Source organism: Rattus norvegicus, chromosome 1, assembly GCF_036323735.1.
Source record: "Rattus norvegicus strain BN/NHsdMcwi chromosome 1, GRCr8, whole genome shotgun sequence".
Classification (NCBI taxonomy): Eukaryota; Metazoa; Chordata; class Mammalia; order Rodentia; family Muridae; genus Rattus; species Rattus norvegicus.
The window spans coordinates 172,471,057-172,489,825 of NC_086019.1; the positions used below are offsets into that span (position 1 = coordinate 172,471,057).

At 40.3% G+C, this 18,769-nt stretch overlaps 1 protein-coding gene and 1 pseudogene across 4 annotated transcripts in view; one reads left to right on the top strand and one right to left on the bottom strand.

Annotated features, from left to right (window-relative positions):
• The window catches only part of Ric3 (RIC3 acetylcholine receptor chaperone), a 55,712-nt gene that overhangs the window by 5,419 nt on the left and 31,524 nt on the right, over window positions 1-18,769 (bottom strand). For 3 of the 4 annotated variants that reach the window (XM_063274190.1, XM_039091014.2, NM_001115045.3), the window contains one exon: window positions 8,029-8,174. In XM_063274190.1, the coding sequence (XP_063130260.1) occupies window positions 8,029-8,174 (146 nt within the window). The remainder of the gene's footprint in view (window positions 1-8,028; window positions 8,175-18,769) is intronic. The other variant, NM_001277069.1, reaches the window with a different exon arrangement.
• Window positions 13,851-15,153, top strand: LOC108349532 (high mobility group protein B1 pseudogene; annotated as a pseudogene).

Genomic DNA, 18,769 nt, shown 5'->3' on the forward strand with positions numbered 1-18,769 from the left:
CTTGCTACACCGTGGAAAACTGCAGATGATAACTGCACATTCAGCTCCAACTACTTTTTGCCCATCAATTGTGAGAAATGGCAATCTTTTGGTACATGTGAGGTATCCAGAGACATTTTTACAACATTATTATAAAAGTATCCAAACATAAAAATATTACCACATTTATAAAACTATTCAAACTTTGCAGAGTTTTAGGAGGGTTTCATAGCCTCTATTTTGTTAGATTTTTCCTACTAGTTTTAATTACAAACAAGTTTTAGAAGAAAACACAATTCACCCAGAATCCTACCACTGGTAATTTACTTATCTCTGGCTTTTAAAATCATATATGCATAGTATTTCCTGCTTTTTTAATACAGAAGGATTATGTTCAATATGCACCACTGCCCTGTATTTTTCCTTTAATATGTGTCATTGGCATTCTCTGTGTCATGCAACACGTGTGATTTACCATTCTTACACAACACGTGTGATTTACCATTCTTACACAAGGCACCCCTTACTAAACCCTCACCAGCACTGTCACAGTATGAGAATCTCGGCCGTCCAGCCTGCACTCCCAGGATACCTGTGGATGAAGTGCTAGGTAAAACAAGAGTGCAGCTATCACTGTGGTTTGAGTGTCTCTTTCCAAAACCCTGCTGAAGCTCAATTCTCAGAGTTATATGTTAATGGTGTTCTGAGGGCAGGTCTTTAGAGGGGGTTTAAGTCAGAAGGTAGGATTAAATCTAAAGGTAGGTTCCACATGATGACATTCATGTCTTTGTAAGAAGAAAAACTGAAGACATCAAGCCTGCTGTGTCTGGCCATGCGACCTCTGCCATACAGTGACTCAGCCGGAAGTCTCTACCAGATGCCAAGTGGATACTGACACCATGTTCTTAGACTTTCATCTAAATAAACCCCCATCCCTTCTGAGTAACCTCACCTGGTACTCAGTTATAGCAATAGAAAACAGACAGTGATAGTTACCGAAGGCCTTCACAACCTCACGGAAGGAGCTGGGTACTTAGATCTCAACCACTGACTTCTCAAGAGAACTCCACGTGCTTGCCTTCACTATATAAAGAGCAAAGCTTACCTTTGCATTTTGATTGTTACCTGCTTTGGTGTCAGAAGGAAAGCAATTGGACTCAAGCTCTAGGCCCAGTCTAACAGCGCCAGAAGTCAGTCATCCTGACCTCCATGACCCCAGGCATCAGGCCAAGTAGGCACAAAGTCCCAGGGTAGCCCTCAGACCCTACTTAGGCCTATACTTAGCAATCACTATACTAGCCCCCACAGAAACAGGGTCCAGGCCTACCCATCAACAAGTGAGCTTTAGACTACAGACCAAGCCATAGTGTCTACATCTGTCCAGAATCAAGATACATCTAGAATCAGAAACCAAGCTGTTAAATGTAGACATAGGATCCAGACTTGCCTACTGATGGTGCAGACCTAAAGCTAATTTCCACAGTCTGGTGGATTCAGGATCCATGCAAGGTATATGAGTACTAGACAATACATGACACCAAACTTCTAGATTACCTCTGGATTCCACAGTCACTAGACCTAAAAGACGGTCTACAAGACTTTCTAATACAGAATAGGCCCTCAGATGCCAGACCTTTTAGACTCATGTTTCCAGGCTCATCTCAATGCTCAGCCTCTGCAGACCCTCTAGGTCATCCCCTGAGGGATCCAAGCTTTAAACAAACTACCTAACGCTACAGATAAAGCAACAAAATCTAATCATAAAGAAAGACAGAGAGGAAAAGAACAAAGAATCTACAAAAGAATCTATCAAAGTAACAGTGAAATGGCTCCGTGGGGCAGAATCACTTACCTTACCTTACCTTACCTTACCACCAAGCCTAACAACCTGGGGTTCCATCCCAGGACCAACCAACTTTGACAGGGTGTCTGATCTTCACATGCACACGATGGTGTAAATCCACATGCATATGAACACACATACAAACATAAACATAAATAAATAAATGTAATAGCAATCTTAAATGACACTAAATAAGTCCTTACCTATCAATTGTTACACTGAATATAAATGGGTTAAGTTCTCTAATCAACATAATGATGAAAATATTTAAAAAATAAAAAGGCCCAACTCTATGCTAACTATGAGATTCATTTCAGCTCTAAGGGCATACGAAGAGTGAAGGAGAAAGGGCAGAAACAAGATACCCATATAAATTGAAAAGTAAAAAACAATATTTATATATAAGTAAAACTAATGTTAAATCCAAAACCATCACTAATGACCCACCTGAATGCTGAAGTAGCTCATGTCAAATGACTTCACTTAATACTTTGAGACATCTTTAAGAAATATAAGCAAACGACAAAGATTCATGACTTTTATGAAAAACACGGCAATTCAAAACGTGAGAACCAAGCTAAGCAAACCACACAGCAGCCACTAATAAAACAGTCAGCAAAGGAGATAGGACTAACAACTTATGCCTATTCAAGAGGATACGGAGCAAACAGAAAACAGAACTACTGCAAACAGGAAGGCATGATCACAAGATGAAAAATGTACATCCATGAATACAGGTCTCAAGATCAAGATGAGTATGTGTGAAAATAAAATCCACATATTAGAAGTTCACATTGAAGAATTCTGTGACAACATATAAATGACAAATGAAAATTCTGAGAAATTGTGGAGGTTGATCAGTATACCTGATTTTTAATTACTAGACTATGAAATTCAAAAAAATATATTAAAGCATTAATAAAAAAGGGTGAAAGGAAACTCACTGAAGTAGGTTCACAAACTGCTGGGCAAAAGTCGCATAAAAACGCATTCACATTTACACAGACAGAACCAATGTCTGTGACCAAATTCAGATTTTAAATATAAGATGAAAATAAATCTCAGACAGAAACACATAGCTACCTAAAACCAGGCTGCCTACCGAGAAGAGACCAGACCAAAACAATACTTCTTATTTTCAGTCAAATGAAAAATACAGAATGAAGAAGGGTTTCCAGATTTTTTTTAAAAATGCATGGGTGTTTTTCCTGCACATATGGCTGTGTGTCAGGCACATGCCTGGTGCCCAAGGAGGCTAGAAGGGTCCCTTGAGACTGGAGTCACAGATGGTTGTGAGTAACCATGTGGGTTCTGGGGATTGAACCCAGGCACTCTAATACCCAGGTCTGGTATTAGTCATTGACTAATGACTGCTCTGACCCACTGAGTTGGGTCTCCAGCTCCAGATTTTCAGATTTTTAAGGAAAGGCGTGGTTGTGAATATTCTAGCAAGATGAAAACTCCACATACATATCTAATTATTCTGAATTTATGGTACTAAAATCCCAGCACTCAGGAGGCACTGGCAAGTCTGGGCTGCATGGTAAGAGTTTTTCTCTGAAAAAGAAAGGAGGGGAGAGTGGTGTAAGAGAGGAAGAAAAAGGGAGAGGGTGACTTACCAAGGTAAAGTAATCAATCATTGGTAATATGCAGGAAATGTAATACCATGGCTAAATACTACTTAAAGCAGAAAAAGCCTTTACAAGTGCCTTTACAAGTTAGCTAACGGCCCATGTGACCTCAACATGACCTACAAGGCAGGTGGAAAGTAATGGGGAAGGAGTAATGCTGGGAATACAGTTGTATAATACAGATTTACAAGCTGGAAGAAAAAGATTCTTTCATTGATGATTAGTGAGATTGAAATACTTTTTTCACAGGTTGCATAGCTGGCAACAGTTTTTCCTTTGTGAACATTTTAGTGACTCCTGCATTAGTCATAGAATGTTTTATATATTAAACCCATCAACTTGTTTTCACCATATTTGCTATAGCTATTTTAAACTCTTACACTGTCTTAACTACAAAAGGTGAAGGTTTTCTTTGTGGAAAACTATCTTATTAACATTTCTGTTATAACTTCTTGTGTTACTTTCAATAAGTTAACCTTTTTATCTTGAGATAATTATAGGTCAACATGTAGTTATAAGAAGCACAGAAACTGGGGCTGGGGATTTAGCTCAGTGGTAGAGCGCTTACCTAGGAAGCGCAAGGCCCTGGGTTCGGTCCCCAGCTCTGGAAAAAAAAAAGAAGAAGCAGCAGAAGAAGCAGAAGAAGCAGAAGAAGCAGAAGAAGCAGAAGAAGCAGAAACTTCAGGTTATTCCAGTTTCTTCCAATAGTGGCATGAAGAAAACTATAGCTTACGATCATAACCAAGATACCTACATGAGCAGAACAGGTGTTGAGAGGTGACTCAGTGGGAAGGCCTGGAATTAAACCCCCAGCACCCACATACATAACAGTTGGGCGTGAAAGACCTGCCCATTTCTGCTTGAGAAGCAGAAACAGGCTCCTCAAGATCCTAGTGAGGTGGCTACCTAGACTAGAGAAATTGGCAAGGTTTAAACAAGAGTTCCTGCCTCCATATATAAAAACACCTGACCTCAACCTGTCACCTGCACATGTGAATGTGCATACATACACAGATACCCCATTCATATGCATGCATTAAGCATGGATAAAAAGAAAATATAGCAGAGAATGCATCCATCCACAAGGCTGCCTCAATGATGTTGCCCTCCATGACCACACCCATCCCTTCCTACTGGCATGTCAACCCTTAAACCCTAGCAACTACTAGTCTGTTATCTTTCCCCACAACTTTGCCATTTGAAGATAATACATATAGAATCCTAACTTTTATTTATTTTATGTATATGAGTACACTGTAGGTGTCTTCAGACACATCAGATCCCATTACAGATGGTTGTGAGCCACCATGTGGTTAATGGGAATTGAACTCAGGACCTCTGGAAGAGCAGCCGGTGCTCTTAACCACTGAGCCATCTCTCCAGCCCCGAATCCTAACTTTTTAAATAATCTTCTACCCTTTGCTCAGCAAAATTCTCCGCATGTACCAATAATCCACTCCTTATTGCTCTGTGGTATTCTATGGAATACATATACTATCATTTAACCCATTCACCCACTAACAGGCAGATCTGGATAGATAGGCCTGCTATAGATATTCATGTGCAAGTTCTACGTCTTAATTTCTCGGGGACAAATATCAAAGCTATTCTGTGCTAGAGTGCACAGAATTGGCATGCTCAGGTTTTTAAACAAACTACTGCATCATTTTCTAAAACATCCTACTGTGGATTGAATATGAAATGCCCCTACATGCTATATTTTGAATGCTTGCTTCCCAGCTGGAAGTTCTATTTTAGGGGGCTGCGGAGGAGGTGAAGCCTTGCTGGAGGAGCATAGATTACTGGGGATGGATTCTTGGGTGTATGGTATCCCTGACCACTTCCCTGTCTCTGGCCCTTCCTTGTTATGAAATGGGATGTCCCACCTGTCCTGCCATCAGCAAAGCAGGTAATTTGGTCACGGAGACAGAGAAGCAACTAATACATATACATTCTGTTTATGTCACTAGTAAGGTATGCAGGACAGTTTCTTTGCATCTCAATCTGGTGCTGTAATTTCTTATTTCAGTCATTCTAAAAGGTATGGAGAAGCATCCTATTCTAACTTTTTTTTTCTTTTGAGACAGTGTCTGACTATGTAACCCTGTTGCTATATAGGCCAGGCTGACCCTGAACTCACAGAAATCCATCCATCTGCTTCTGCCTCTGCTCAGGTTAAAGGTGTGCACTATTATACCCAGCTATCTTATTCTAATTTTAATTTGTATTTTTTTAGAGAAAGATTATGTTGAACATGCTTTAATGTCCATTTTTGCAATCTGTATATCCTCTTTGCTAAAATGTCTGTTTATATCTTTTGCAAATCTTCAAGTCCTACAAAACAAGTGGTACACAGTAATTCCAAGGAAGGGAAAGAGGGCTCACTGAGCTCCTAGAGTTAATCGGAACAGACACTAGAGTTCAGAGAAGGAAGAGGAGTTTACTGAGGTCTACAGTGTCTTAGGTACTCTAATGAGTACTGAGATGGAAGGAACAGGACGTAAGAGCACCCAAGAGCAGCTGTGCTCTCCTACCCAGAGTAGACGTTTGGATGAAGTATGTAAATTTTTAAAACTACTTTCAAAGCACATTTAAGAAAGTATTAAAGAAATTGAATTTATTTTTGTAATTCTACACACACACACACACACACACACACACACACACACACACAGAGGCGTGCACATGCACTGTCCAAACACAAAAAAATCCCCCAGGTTGGCACTGAAAAGCTTCACTAATGACTATAAATTAACAACAATTCTACACAAACTCTTCTGGAAAAGACTGCAACCCCAGTACATTTTATGAGGCTGTGACCAACATTACTCGGAATTACTCCAAACTCAGTATAGGGTAAAAGAAAATCACTAGTAAGTAGCTTTTATAAACACAACATTAAAAAAATAATCCTTTACAAACAAATACAGAAACCCACAACTAGACATTATACAGAGAGTCCTTGGAACACACAGCTCTAAATGGTGTGTGTGTGTGTGTGTGTGTGTGTGTGTGTGCGTGCGTGTGTGTTTTGGAACTCAGTGTTAGAGCATGTACCCACAATGTGCAAACTCTAGGTTTCACACACACACTCACACACACACACACACACACCAGAATCAACTGATTTTCAACCAGTGTGCTAAAGTTATTAATTAAATCAAATTAATGGAGAGTGACACAGTACCGAGAGATGCAAAGCAAATTTAAGTCCTGATGCCTTACGATCTATAAAGGTTAACTCAAGGAAGGAATTGGAAGGAGGAAGGGTGGGTGGGGGAATGATGCAATTATATTTTAATTTAAAAAAATTAATTCTTAAAATAAGCCTAAATGTAAATACTAAAGCCATATATATCTTCTAGATGAAAACATCTGGATTAGGTAAAGATAACTTAAAGAGAACACACAAAACTGTGATGCAAAAGAAAAATGATTAGTATGACTTCATTAAAATTTAACACTTCTCTAGCAAATATGCTATTAAGCAAATAAACAGGCAGGTTGCAGGTTCTAAGAAAATGCATATAAAATACCTAAATGGTAAAGTGCTTGTCTCCAAGGTGCATGAAAATTCCTGCTGCTGGGCACGGGTGAGGCACATTATTGCCAGTACCAGGGAGGCTGATGAGTGAAGACTAGCTTGGGTGCTACAGGTGGGAATCAGGCCAGCTGGGGTACTGTATCACAAAACCTCCCCCACTCAAAAGACCCACCTGCACAATAAAGAAATATGTTGCAACTTAATAAAAACACATTCAACCCAATATTCGACAATGATGATTTGAACAGACTCTTCAACAAAGACATAGGGTTTGAAAATAGGACATGAAACAATGTTCAGCATCGTAGTCCCTGGAGAAACGCAAGCTTGAGTTATGATTGCAATGCCACTGTAAACTCATTAGAATGGCTAACATTTACAAAAATGGCACATTAGCGAGGATATGGGGAAATCGACTCATAAGCTATGGTGGGAATGTACAGCCCCTTTAAAGTGTCTAATAAATCTAAACGTGCACCCGCTATAAAACCCGAAACCCCACTCCTAAACACACACCGAACGAGAAGCAGTGAGTCCAAAAAGCCTTTCATGCAAACTTCACAATGGCTTGGATCCTACAGTTCAAAGCTAGAAAGAGCCCAGTGTTAATCAACTAGTGAGTGGATTAACAAATTGTGGTATATTTATATAATCCTGCTCAGCAGGATTGGACTTGTGCTACACTCGACACCAAACAGGAATCTCAAAGGCATTCCTCTAAGCAGAAGATCGCCATCACAGCGCATCTGCAATATAATCCATTTATATACAGCAAGCCAAATTAAGAGGCAGAAAGCAGTTCAGGTGCTGCAGGAGGCAGGAGGGTGGAACTTCCTAGGGTAGTGAAAGTGTCCTTTTCTGACACTACAGTGTGATTATCATTGCACATTTGCCAAACTTTTCCAACTGCACTTTTAAATTAGGTAAACATTATACAGATGTCATGTCTCTATACAAAATTGATTTTTAAGAAAACTGGCAAGATCTCCTTTCTGGGTGACAGCTAATAAGGAAGCAAGGGGGCATTTTACCTTCCCAGTCCTCCATGTACGGGGCTTCCTCAGCTTCCTTCTCTGGAGATGTGTCAATGAACTTGCCTTCTTTCATGACTCTGGTGATTTCTCGGAGCTGATGCAGTAATCGTTTCTCTTGGTCAGAAGTCACAGTCTGTGCTCTGCTGAGAAACAGACAATCCAGCCATTTAGTGGCCAGCACTCCAAGGTAACGGAGACACTTCACCATGATTGATCTGTTTGATCCTCAAAGAAGAGGTCTAACAGCAGGTGATTTCTGGGATGTCATGGCTGTAACCAGAGATGTTAGTTCATTGTTGTGATTTTATAAATGGAAAATCTAATCTCCAGAATATTGCAATCAAGTAGCTGCTTGAGGTTCCAAGATGAATTAACATGGAAACAAAATCCTGGTGGTTTCACCCTCACTCCTCAGCAGCCTGATTCCCCAGTCTCCTGCAATTTCCCTCTGATTCTTAGATTATTCCTGCCATGGTTTGTATATGCTTGGCCCAGGGAATGGCACTATTAAAAGGTGTGGCCTTGTTGGAGGAAGTGTGTCACTGTGGGTGTGGGCTTTAAGACCCTCACCCTAGTTGCCTGGAAGTCAGTATTCTGCTAGCAGCCTTCAGATGAAGATGTAGACCTCTCAGCTCCTCTTGCACCATGCCTGCCTGGATGCTGCCATGTTCCCACCTTGATGATAATGGCCTGAACCTATAAGCCAACCCCAATTAAATGAACCCATAAGCCAGCTCCAATTAAATGCTGTCCTTTATAAGACTTGCCTTGGTCATGGTGTCTGTTCACAGTAGTAAAACTCTAAGTCAATTCCCTTCACTGTGAGACACTTTCTTTGAAGCAAGTTGTGAAAGAAATTATTCTAGGCTATTAGACTCAACCATAGAAAAACACTAGACTGGAACCACAAGGCTTTTTCCATTTGTACAAGAGTAAGGATACAGTCTGAAATCTCAAAGGTACATAATTCACAACACAAAATCATGTAAATTGGAGAAACTGGGGAACTGAGGTTCACAAACTGAAATATACACACGATGATTGGTGCCTTTTCTTTTTCCTCTTCTCCTTTCTTTTGGAATCCCTACCAAGCAAGTACTACCAATGAGCCCACCACAGTACTCAATTTCCAGTTTAGAAACCTCGTGAGACTACCAGAGGAGCTGTGGTTCTGGGAAATACCTGCGAGCGCAGCATGAGATGTGAGGATAACCACACAGCTAAGAGGAAAGCACTGTATCACACAGAAAGGCAGCGTCCTGGACAGGAAACAGAGACCATCTAGTGGAGCATTTAAGAGAACTGCTCTTTATCTCCTTAGAGCCCAAAGCATCCATCAGCAGTGCGTCATGCAAAAAGCCTTGTACCAGTAATGGAGGCACCCTACTCAGTGCAGATGTTCGCTGTGTCCCTCTGTGTTCAGACCAACAAAGTTCACCTCACAGGAAAAACAGGTTTCTCCATCAATTGTAACTGAGGAAAAGGAGTGTGCCATTTCCACCACCTTCACTGGGAAGAAAACAAAACCTGCCCAGTTACCCAAGTTCCTCTAATGAAGATGACTGTTCTGTGGGAGAATGCAAGGGCAGAAGAGGAAACCTGCCTGCTTCCACAAAGCTCTGGCCCACAGTCTTTACAAACCATTTCTGTAACTGTACACAGAGTGTTCTGACACCAAATGAAACAAATTTGAGCCTCTGCTTCCTAACTCAGGGTAAAATGGAAGCCCTTAACTACAATAACCAGGCTTAGAGAAGCACCAACAGACAAAATTTCAAACTAAAACACCTTTTTAACTTGGAAAAAGTGTGTCTGCACTGCCCATTAAACACAGAGGCAGGGTCCACACGAGCACATCTTCAGATTTACTACAATGGATGTTTCTATGGAATTCTCACCGTCAGGGCAGTCATGTACACCCATGGCAGCACAGCCACGGCCTCATCATCTGTAATGACTGTGTCTGCTGCCCGGTCTCATTCCCTCACCACCTGCTTTCCTCTACATCTCTGAAATGGGGCCTCCACTGTATCAGTTACCAAAACTTGAGTGGTTCATTGATAGCTGCATGATCTAAGCTGGACCAAGTGTACTTTCTCACCAACTGGATCTTGAGTGAGTAAATCTTGGCGTGGACACCTCTGATGATAATTCATTCTGGAGCGGTGCCTTTGCTCCTATTCCCAAATCCTCAGAGAGACTCAGAGCCACTGTGATTGCCTCTCTTCCTAGAAGCTGGAGGTTCAAAACTTTGATAGCTTGAGATACCTCATATTCTTCTAAGTTCAAATTTCTGCTAACTAGTACTGGTTTGCTTCCAATAAACATAAATTCCTACAATCTGTGCCCCTCTTTTCTATTTTCACTGCCTACCACTTTGTTTGTTGGTTCTGTTTTTAACAAAATTTGTCTACACAGCCTGGTTGTCTTAGAACCCCCTGAATGGCTGGCTGGCTGGGTCCCTGCCATATTCCCGCGGCCGCCCTCGAGTGTCCACCACACCAACACTTCCCATTGCCTTCTGATGGAACATTCCCAGTAGGCTTCTGGCATATGACTGCTATATTAAATGCATTAAATGTATATATTAAATGTAGGACAACATGACACTTCTTCTGAAAACCTTCATGAAAACAGTAAATGCCGAATGCAGCCCATCATCATTCAGACACGGGTCTTCGTTGCCTAGCTATCTCCCGTTACCCACCTCTCTAGCCACTTATCCTACCCTACTGTAAATACTACACCAGCTCCCAACTGAATGCTATTCCAAGTGCTTGCCTTCTTCTCTCACCATTACTGCCTCCTTCTGAAACATTCTTTTTCTGAACTCTGTCTGAAGAAACTTCTATCTTGAAAAGCTTGTTCAAGGTCTCCCCTTTCCATCAGACCTTAAGATCTCACTCACCCCCATAGAGAATCCATAAACTCCCCTCTAAGGGGACTGTGGCTGTAGGTGGACTTGAGGTTTCTAAAATCAGCTGACGTTATAATGGGAGGTTATCCTGGGTTATCTGAGAATGTGCAATGTGGTTGGAAGTATTCTTTAAAAATGGGAAAAGGAGGCAGCAGAAGTCAAAGTAATAGAATCCGAATAGGTCTCAATCCAGTATTGATGGCTTTGAAGATAAAGAAGGGGCTATAAGCCAAGGAAGGTGAACAACTTCTAGAAGCTGAGAGTTCAAGTCACCTTGAGAGTAACTGCCACAGGGCCCTGCAAAGGGAATCCTGCCAACACCAACAATTCTCACTCAACATAGGACCACTAACCCACAGAACTCAAGCATAATAAATCTGCATTATTTAAGCCACTAGATTTGAGTTTATTTGCTATAGCAGTGTACTTCATGCTCTCAGATATGGTTACTTCTCGAGGAACTAAGGCCGCCATTAGCAACCACACAGGGCTGTGCAGAACAAATGAAAAGAGGTTCCAAAGAAGACACAATTGTTGCTGAAGACCCTGCTTTAAAATACTCTTTATTTCAGGGTGTACAGAGGTCATCAGTAATCCAGCACAAGGATTAAGACTGAACAGGTTATAGGACATCAGGGAAGACATGCTTTGGTGACAGTAAGCTGTATATATCACTCAATAAGCCCAGGAGGTGTGAGTACAAAGGAACACCCAGGCAGATTCTGTAGTTTCAGATAAGGACTCTCAGGGAAAATTATGCCCTTGTTGAGGACTCTATGACAATCCAAAGTCAAAATGAGTGTATGGTGGGGTGGGAGGTCAATGCCTTAGCAAAGGAAGATGAAGGAAATTCTTGCAAGTTCCTAGATGAAAAAGTGAACGGATGCTTTAGAAGAAAAGAGTCATTGTGTGGGTTGAGGGCTACAAGGGAGCACATAAGAACATCTGCAAGTCCAGGCTACCCAGAAGCAGGCTCTTTGCTAATCAGTGCTTCCTCAGGCCACTCCGGGTTTCTAGCAGGTAAGTCACCAGACATACCACTCTCAGAAGGAAATCTTGCTAATTCTGAAGGCAGAAATTAGAACATTTCACCTGAGTCCCTTAACCTGTGTATTTGAGTTTGATATTGTATTTTATATTGGACATAACACAGAGGACACTGAACGTGTATAAGCTACATGTTCATGTGAAAGATGTCTAAAACAATTTTACTGGTCATATCAGGAATCATTTCCATGTTTCTATTCACACATAGACAGGAAACCACAATTTGAGGATGTCTTTTTGCTTGCAACAAAGGAGAGATAAACTAGATGTCAGTGAGCAAAAGATGAGATATGGAGCATGAGTAGTTGAAAGAGGGCAAACACCCTCTGCTCCTTGCATCAAAGACTCCACAGCTGTCCATGAAAGTAAGGGTGATACTCCTCAATATACTGCATGTGATTTTATGGCCCGCTGTGAAGTTCTCCCTCCTCTCTGTGAGAAGGCTCAGTTGAGACGGACTCTGTCTTAGTACTCAGTATCACATTTTGGTGTTCTTTCCTGGCTTTTTTAGGTACCTTAGTTTTCTTAGTTGTTCCAGTTTCCATAATCCTTCTGCACCTACCTTTTCAGATTCTTAGCCAGTATGGCAAAATAGAAGTGTATCTTCCTACAGGATTAAACTGGCCCTTGATACCTACTTTGCATGTTTAATTCTGCACTAGGAGTAGTCAACACAGAACACAAATTCCTGCTGTGATGACAGCTGCTTTATGTGAGGCTGTTGTTCTAATGGGTGTGAGTATTGCCTGGATGTGTGTCTGTGTACCACATATATACAGTACCTACAGAGGCAAAAAGAGACCAAAGGGTCTTCTCCCCTGGGATTGGTGTTAAAGACAATTGTGAGCTGCCAAGTAGGTACTAAAAATTGAACCCAGGTACTCGGGAAGAGCAAGTGATCTTAACCACCGAGTCATCTTTTCAGGCCCTTGCTTTTTTTTTCTTATTTGATATCAGAAAATAAAATTTTCAATAACCAGATTTCACTTAAAATTTTTATTAGACAAATAGAAGATCCTTCCTAAAACTAAGTTATTTGACCCAGCAAGATTTACAAATTTTACAAACTCTTACAATATTTTGTACCATATTTAACACTTGAAAACAAGTTTCTCAAGGATTCTTCCAGTTTCTGCCTGCGCTTGGAGCTGACCCAGTCTCTGTACCCAGATCCTGTGGAGGAGAGAGCTGGACTCTCAGAAGTGTGGACAATCATGAGAGCACAGGGGAGACCACTATTTCTGCTCACATTCCTGGCCCAAGAGGAACCTGCCTGGAGCCCTCTGGACACAGGAACCAAGGAGTTGGCCCTGTGACACAGCTCTCTGTACTGAGATCATGCTGGGAGAAAGCCAGTCTCCAGGAGTGCTGACACACAGGCTTACAGGACGGTCAAGCCACTGTCAGAAACAGCAAGACCAGCTAACACCAGGGATAACCAGATGGTGAGAGGCAAACACAGGAACCTAAGCAACAGAAACCAAGGCTACATGGCATCATCAGAGCCCAGATCTCCCACCAAAGCAAATACTGGATATCCCAACACACTGGAAAAGCAAGATTTGGATTAAAAATCACATCTCATGATGATGATGGAGGACTTTAAGAAGGACATAAAGAACTAGCTTAAACAAATACAAGATAACACAGGAAAACAAAGAGAAGCCCTTAAAGAGGAAACACAAAAATTCCTTAAAGAATTATAGGAAAACACAACCAAACAGGTGAAAAAAAATGAACAAAACCATTCAGAATCTAAAAATGAAAAATAGAAACAATAAAGAAATCACAAAGGGAGACAACCCTGGAGATAGAAAAACCAGGAAAGAGATCAAGAATCAAAGACACGTACAGAGCGGAGAGAGTGAGGAGGCTGCGTCTGGCTCCCGCTCTCACAGCCATTGCAGTACATTGAGCTCCATAGAGACAGCGCCGGGGCAAGCGAGAGCCGGACGGGCACTGGGCGACTCTGTGCCTCGCGGAGGAAAATCAACTAAACATGGGCAAAGGAGATCCTAAGAAGCCGAGAGGCAAAATGTCCTCATATGCATTCTTTGTGCAAACCTGCCGGGAGGAGCACAAAAAGAAGCACCCGGATGCTTCTGTCAACTTCTCAGAGTTCTCCAAGAAGTGCTCAGAGAGGTGGAAGACCATGTCTGCTAAAGAAAAGGGGAAATTTGAAGATATGGCAAAGGCTGACAAGGCTCGTTATGAAAGAGAAATGAAAACCTACATCCCCCCCAAAGGGGAGACCAAAAAGAAGTTCAAGGACCCCAATGCCCCCAAGAGGCCTCCTTCGGCCTTCTTCTTGTTCTGTTCTGAGTACCGCCCAAAAATCAAAGGCGAGCATCCTGGCTTATCCATTGGTGATGTTGTGAAGAAACTAGGAGAGATGTGGAACAACACTGCCGCGGATGACAAGCAGCCCTATGAAAAGAAGGCCGCCAAGCTGAAGGAGAAGTATGAGAAGGATATTGCTGCCTACAGAGCTAAAGGAATGCAGCGAAAAAGGGGGTGGTCAAGGCTGAGAAGAGCAAGAAAAAGAAGGAAGAGGAAGACGACGAGGAGGATGAAGAGGATGAGGAAGAGGAGGAAGAAGATGAAGATGAAGATGAAGAAGAAGATGATGATGATGAATAAGTTGGTTCTAGCGCAGTTTTTTTTCTTGTCTATAAAGCATTTAACCCCCCTGTACACAACTCACTCCTTTTAAAGAAAAAAATTGAAATGTAAGGCTGTGTAAGATTTGTTTTTAAACTGTACAGTGTCTTTTTTTGTATAGTTAACACACTACTGAATATGTCTTTAGCTAGCCCTGTCCTGGTGGTATTTTCAATAGCCACTAACCTTGCCTGGTACAGTCTGGGGGTTGTAAATTGGCATGGAAATTAAAGCAGGTTCTTGTTGGTGCACAGCACAAATTAGTTATATATGGGGACAGTAGTTTGGTTTTTGGTTTCTTTTTTTTGTTTTTGTTTTTGTTTTTTTTCCTTTTGGTTTTTTTTTTCCATCTTCAGTTGTCTCTGATGCAGCTTATAAGAAGGTAATTGTTGTTCTGTTAACTGAATACCACTCTGTAATTGCAAAAAAATGGCGGCTGTTTTGTTGACATTCTGAATGCTTCTAAGTAAATACAATTTTTCTTATTAAAAAAAAAAGAATCAAAGACACAAGCATTACCAACAGAATACAAGAGGTAGAAGAGAGAATTTCAGGGGCAGAAGATACCACAGAAGACGATGACACAACCATCAAAGACAATGTAAAACGCAAAGAGCAAAACATCCAAAAAAATCCAGGACACAATGAGAAGATCAAACCTAAGGATAATAGGTATAGAAGAGAGTGAAGATTCCCGACTTAAAGGGCAAGTAAATATCTTCAACAAAATTATAGAAGAAAACTTCCCTAACCTAAAGAAAGAGATGCCCATAAACATACAAGAAGCCTATAGAACTCCAAACAGATTGGATCAGAAAAGAAATTCCTCCTGTCACATAATAATCAAAATACCAAACGCACAAAACAAAGAAAGAATATTACATACAGTAAGAGAAAAAGTCAAGGAACATATAAAGGTAGACCACTCAGAATTACACCAGACTTTTCACCAGAGACTATGAAAGCCAGAAGATCCTGGACAGATGTCATACAGACCCTAAGAGAACACAAATGCCAGTCCAGGCTACTATATCCAGCAAAACTCACAATTAATATAGAGGAGAAAACAAGATATTCCATGGCAATCTTCTTGCAACAAAACCAAAAGAAGAGAGCCATACAAACATAATTCCACCTCTAACAACAAAAATAACAGGAAACAAGAATCACTATTCCTTAATATCCTTAATTCCTTAATATCCTATCATAAGTAGAATAAAAACACATAGAATAACAGACTGGATAGGTAAAGAGGACCCAGCATTTTGTCGCATACAGAAAACACATCTCAGTGACAAAGACAGACACTACCTCAAAGTAAAAGGCTGGAAAACAATTTTCCAAGCAAATGGTCTCAAGAAACAAGCTAGAATAGCCATTCTAATATCCAATAAAATCAACTTTCAACCAAAAGTTATCAAAAAAGGTAAGGAAGGACACTTCATATTCATCAAAGGAAAAATCCACCAAGATGAACTCTCATCTTGAATATCTATGCTCCAAATGCAAGGGTATCTACATTCATAAAAGAAATTTTACTGAAGTTCAAAGTATACATTGTACCTCACACAATAATAGTGGGAGGTTTCAATATCCCATTCTCGACAATGGACAGATCATGGAAACAGATACTAAACAGAGACACAGGGAAACTAACAGAAGTTATGAACCAAATGGATTTAACAGATATCTATAGAACATTTCATCCTAAAACAAAAGAATATACCTTCTTCTCAGCACTTCATGGTACCTTCTCCAAAATTGACCATATAATTGGTGACAAAACAGGCCTCAACAGATACAGGAAGATAGAAATAATCCCATGCATCCTATCAGATCACCATGGACTAACGCTAGTCTTCAATAACAACAAAAACGACAAAAGACCACATATACGTGGAAGTTGAACAATGCTCTACTCAATGATAACTTGGTTAAGAAAGGAATAAAGAAAGAAATTAAATACTTTTTAGAATTTAATGAAAATGAAGACACAACATACCCAAACTTATGGGACACAATGAAAGCAGTGCTAAGAGGAAAACTCATAGCTCTGAGTGTCTGCAGAAAGAAACTAGAGAGACCATATACTAGCAGCATGACAGCACACCTAAAAGCTCTAGAACAAAAAGAAGCAAATACACCCAAGAGGAGTCTATGGCAGGAAATAATCAAACTCAGAGCTGAAATCAACCAAATAGAAACAAAAGGGACTATACAAAGAATTAACAAAACCAGAAGCTGGTTCTTTGAGAAAGACAACAAGATAGATAAACCCTTAGCCAGACTAGCCAGAGGGCACAGAAAGAGTATCCAAATTAACAAAATCAGATATGAAAAGGGAGGCATAACAACAGAATCTGAGGACATACAAAAAACCATCAGATCCTACTACAAAAGCCTATATTCAACAAAATTGGGAATACCAATACTCTCCAAACTATTACACAAAATAGAAACAGAAGGAACACTACCCAATTCCTTTCATGAAGCCTCAATTATGCTTATACCTACACCACAGCAAGACCCAACAAAGAGAACTTCAGACCAATTTTCCTTATGAATAACAATATAAAAATACTCAATAAAATTCTCACAAACCAAATCCAAGAACACATCAAAACAATCATCCATCATGATCAAGTAAGCTTAATCCCAGGGATGTAGGGATGGTTCAATATACAGAAATCCACCAATATAATCCACTATATAAACAAACTCAAAGAAAAAAAACCACATGATCACCTCATTAGATGCTGAGAAAGAATTTGACAAAATTCAATACCTCTTCATGCTAAAAGTCTTGGAAAGATCAGAAATTCAAGGCCCATAACTAAATACAGTAAAAGCAATATACAGCAAACTGATAGCCAGCATCAAATTAAATGGAGAGAAACTTGAAGCAATCCCACTAAAATCAGGGATAGACAAGGCTGCCCACTCTCTCCTACCTATTCAGTATAGTACTCGATGTCCTAACCAGTGCAATCAGACAACAAAAGGAGGTAAAAGGGATACAAATTGGAAAGGAAGAAGTCAAAGTATCATTATTTGCAGATGATATAATATACTTAAGTGACCTCAAAAGTTCCACCAGAGAACTACTAAGCCTGATTAAACAACTTCAGCAAAGTGGCTGGATATAAAATTAACTCAAACAAATCAGTAGACTTCCTCTACCCAAAGGATAAACAGGCTGAGAAAGAAATTAGGGAAATGACACCCTTCGCAATAGTTACAAATAACATAAAATACCTTGGTGTAACTCTAACCAAGCAAGTGAAAGATCTGTATGACAAGAACTTCAAATCTCTGAAGAAAGAAATTGAAGATCTCAGAAGATGGAAAGGCCTCCCATGCTCATGGATTGGCAGGATTAATATAGTAAAAATGGCCATTTTGCTAAAAGCAATCTACAGATTCAATGCAATCCCCATCAAAATTCCAACTCAATTCTTCATAGAATTAGAAAGAGCAATTAGCAAATTCATTTGGAATAACAAAAGCCCAGGATAGAGAAATCTATCCTCAACAATAAAAGAACTTCTAGGGCAATCACCATCCCTGACCTCAAGCAGTATTACAGAGCAATAGAGATAGAAAAAAAAAGTGTATGGTATTGGTACAGAGACAGGCAGGTAGATCAATGGAATAGAACTGAAGACCCAGAACTGAACCCACACACCTATGGTCCCTTGATCTTTGACAAAGGAGCTAAAACCATCCAGTGGAAAAAAAGATAGCATTTTCAACAAATGGTGCTGGTTCAACTGGAGGTCAGCATGTAGAAGAATGCAGATTGACCCATTCTTATCACCATGTACAAAGGTTAAGTCCAAGTGGATCAAGGACCTCCACATCAAACCAGATACACTCAAACTAATAGAAGAAAAAGTGGGAAAGAGCCTCAAACACATGGGCACTGGAGAAAATTTCCTGAAAAGAACACCAATGGCTTATGGCCTAAGGTCAAGAATAAACAAATGGGACTTCACAAAATTGCAAAGTTTCTATAAGACAAAGAACACTGTCATTAAAACAAAATGGCAACCAACAGATTGGGAAAAGTCCTACATCCAATAGAGGGATAATATCCAATATATACAAAGAACT